General features: G+C 34.5%; 1 protein-coding gene across 1 annotated transcript; it reads right to left on the bottom strand.

Moving 5' to 3' along the window:
• Positions 1–868: 868 nt before the first annotated feature.
• Positions 869–1,612, bottom strand: LOC132166483 (auxin-binding protein ABP19a-like). The gene has a single exon (XM_059577301.1). The coding sequence runs from the start codon at positions 1,592–1,594 to the stop codon at positions 962–964; it is 633 nt and encodes a 210-aa protein (XP_059433284.1). The 5' UTR covers positions 1,595–1,612; the 3' UTR covers positions 869–961.
• Between the last annotated feature and the right edge of the window lie 917 nt (positions 1,613–2,529).

The following is a 2,529-nucleotide window of genomic DNA, read 5'->3' as shown; positions in this document are numbered from 1 at the left end:
TCTATTGGTGATTTTAAAAATCACGTCACAGTTGGGAGAACACTAGAAGAACATCTAGCAATTCCCTTTTTATAAAATAATTTTCACATAGGATCATGAGGACACGATAAGAACACTAGTAGAGTACCTAGCATTCAAATAAAATATCAACTTTAAATAATGGTTTTAAAGTTGTGTAGCCCTTTTTTTAATCCAAAACGTCTAATTGGTCTTTTTTTTTTTTTTTTGGTAGTGTGTAGCCTACTAGCCTTAGAATATATACTCGATCTATCCTCCCATTAATTTTCTTATTCTAGTCCATTTGGCGTTGGAATGATGTCTTTCAATGATAGCTAGAATTGATGCCCTATATATCCTCCCCTGCTTAAAAGATTTGTTCAACTTTGGAATGAGATTCGGAGACAACTTGGAATTAATTGGAAATCATGTCATATCAAACAAGAACTGAGGCTGATTAATTGCTATATGTTAAATCACCATTATTTATCCTAAAAAGCTAACTAATAAGAATAGGTAAATTTAATTATTTAATTTAGAGTGGGTAAATTGACAAAAATATGGTTCAAACTCATGATCCCTAATTCTGATATCTACCATGTGTACAAAATTTTAAACTAAGGCTCTGTTTATTTCTACGTATTGTTTTCAGTGAAAGATATTTTTTTAGAAATTGTTAAACTAAAGCTCCATTGACTATTATTTTTCATTGTATCAAATGTACACCAAAAATATAGAAAACATTTTCTGAAAATCATGTTAAGCCAAAACAAACAGAGCCTAATAAAAATAAGCAAATTTAATTATTTAATAGATACTTTAATTTCTTGGAATATTAGTTTCCATATGGAATAACACAAATTAAACACGTCAAACTTGTAAAGCAATAGGTACGTACATACAATTACAAAAGACCACTCATATATGGTACGTAGATCTCGAAATTAAGAGCTTAATTAATTAATTAACCAGTGCCACCAAAAAAGGCCTTAAGCTTCTTAATCTGAGGAATGTCAAGGAAAGATGTTGCTGCTATCAATTCAGAGGGAAAATCGTTTGAAAACAAAGAGAAGTCCAGAATCTGGATACCGGGATTTGCACTACTGAAGCTAACAAATACTTGGACTGGAGTTGATCCGGCATTCACTACAAAGTGTGGTAATCCTTGGGGGAAAATCATGACGTCACCTTGCTTCAGAGTTTTATAGTAAACTGTATTAGCCGAGGAAACAAACCCAGCGGTGATTTTCCCTTCCAAAACAATTATGGCTTCTGTAGCTCTAGGATGTGTGTGGATTGGATAAACTCCACCAGGCTCCATGTCCAGGCGAGCAAAAGAAAATCCAAGCCCGTTCACACCCGGAAGCTGCGCAGAAAATGCCGGGATGGTTGCCGCTTTGTTAAAAGTACCTGTGGTGTTTCCGGCAACGCCTAGGCCGGAGAAAACAAAGTCATCCACCGTCACATTTGCAGCCTTCTTGCAAGCGTAGCCTGCTGGGGTTTCAGGAGCTGTTAAGTCGGCCACACAGAAGTCCTGCACAGCAGCATGGCAGGAGAAAAGGAGGAGAGAAAAGATGAAGATAATGGGAGATATCATCTTCAATATCGTGCATGTTAGTTTGTTTAAGCTTTTATGGTCTATATATATTACTCCCGATTGTTTTCGCTTAAAGCAACAGCAAGAAGAAACAGACATGGAGCTGTAATCGTGACGTCGTGTGTGATCTTTCTTTTTCGCTTGCAAACGAATTAGTTGCTAGCCGGCCGGCCACCTTCAACATGTGGCTGTTGTAAAAGATATATATATATATATATATATATATCGATGCAATAGTCAAGTCTAGACTGAATTTTGCTGCTAAAGTCTCATTTCATGGCTGAGTAGGTAGCTGGCCAAAAATGTCATCTTACTCGTGTAGCTAGTAATGGAAGTGATCAATGAATCATATGTGGAATATTCGATCAATGAAGTGATTGGAAATTCTTGCAATGGGTGGCCAATGGCAGCTAGTATGTCATCAGCCAATGATTTGACCTTTTGTAAGTACGTAGTATGAGATAGATAAATTATGGCCCGTTTGGTTTGCGGAATAAATTATTAGATTGGATTAATTAACATTAAGTATAACTAATTATTTATTTGGTAACATTTTATCCTTGTGAATAGTCTATTCACATGGGACTACTAATCTCATACACACAAGGTTAGCTAAGCCACTAAAAAATGTATGACTTAGTTAATCATTTACTGTGGGATTAAAATTTCTCTACTGTTTCTCAGTTAGTTTTTTTTTTTTTTTTGATTTGTTTTGATTCTCTATACCCTTTTTGCATAGTCTATATGTACCAATATGTTTTTTGATTCTGATTCACTGTACCAATATGGGTCCGTCTATATTATTTTTTTTCTCTGATTCATGAATTTTGTCTGATTCACTGAATTATAAAACTAAAACGGACTTTTTTTTTTAGTTAAAGATCTTACCGTTTCTGCATAGTCTATATGTTTTTTTTTTTTTTTTTTTTTTTTTT

The sequence above is a fragment of the Corylus avellana genome, chromosome ca11 (assembly GCF_901000735.1).
Source record: "Corylus avellana chromosome ca11, CavTom2PMs-1.0".
NCBI classification, from domain to species: Eukaryota; Viridiplantae; Streptophyta; class Magnoliopsida; order Fagales; family Betulaceae; genus Corylus; species Corylus avellana.
The sequence above is the reverse complement of the archived record's forward strand: the minus strand, read 5'-3'. Positions and strand labels throughout refer to the sequence as shown.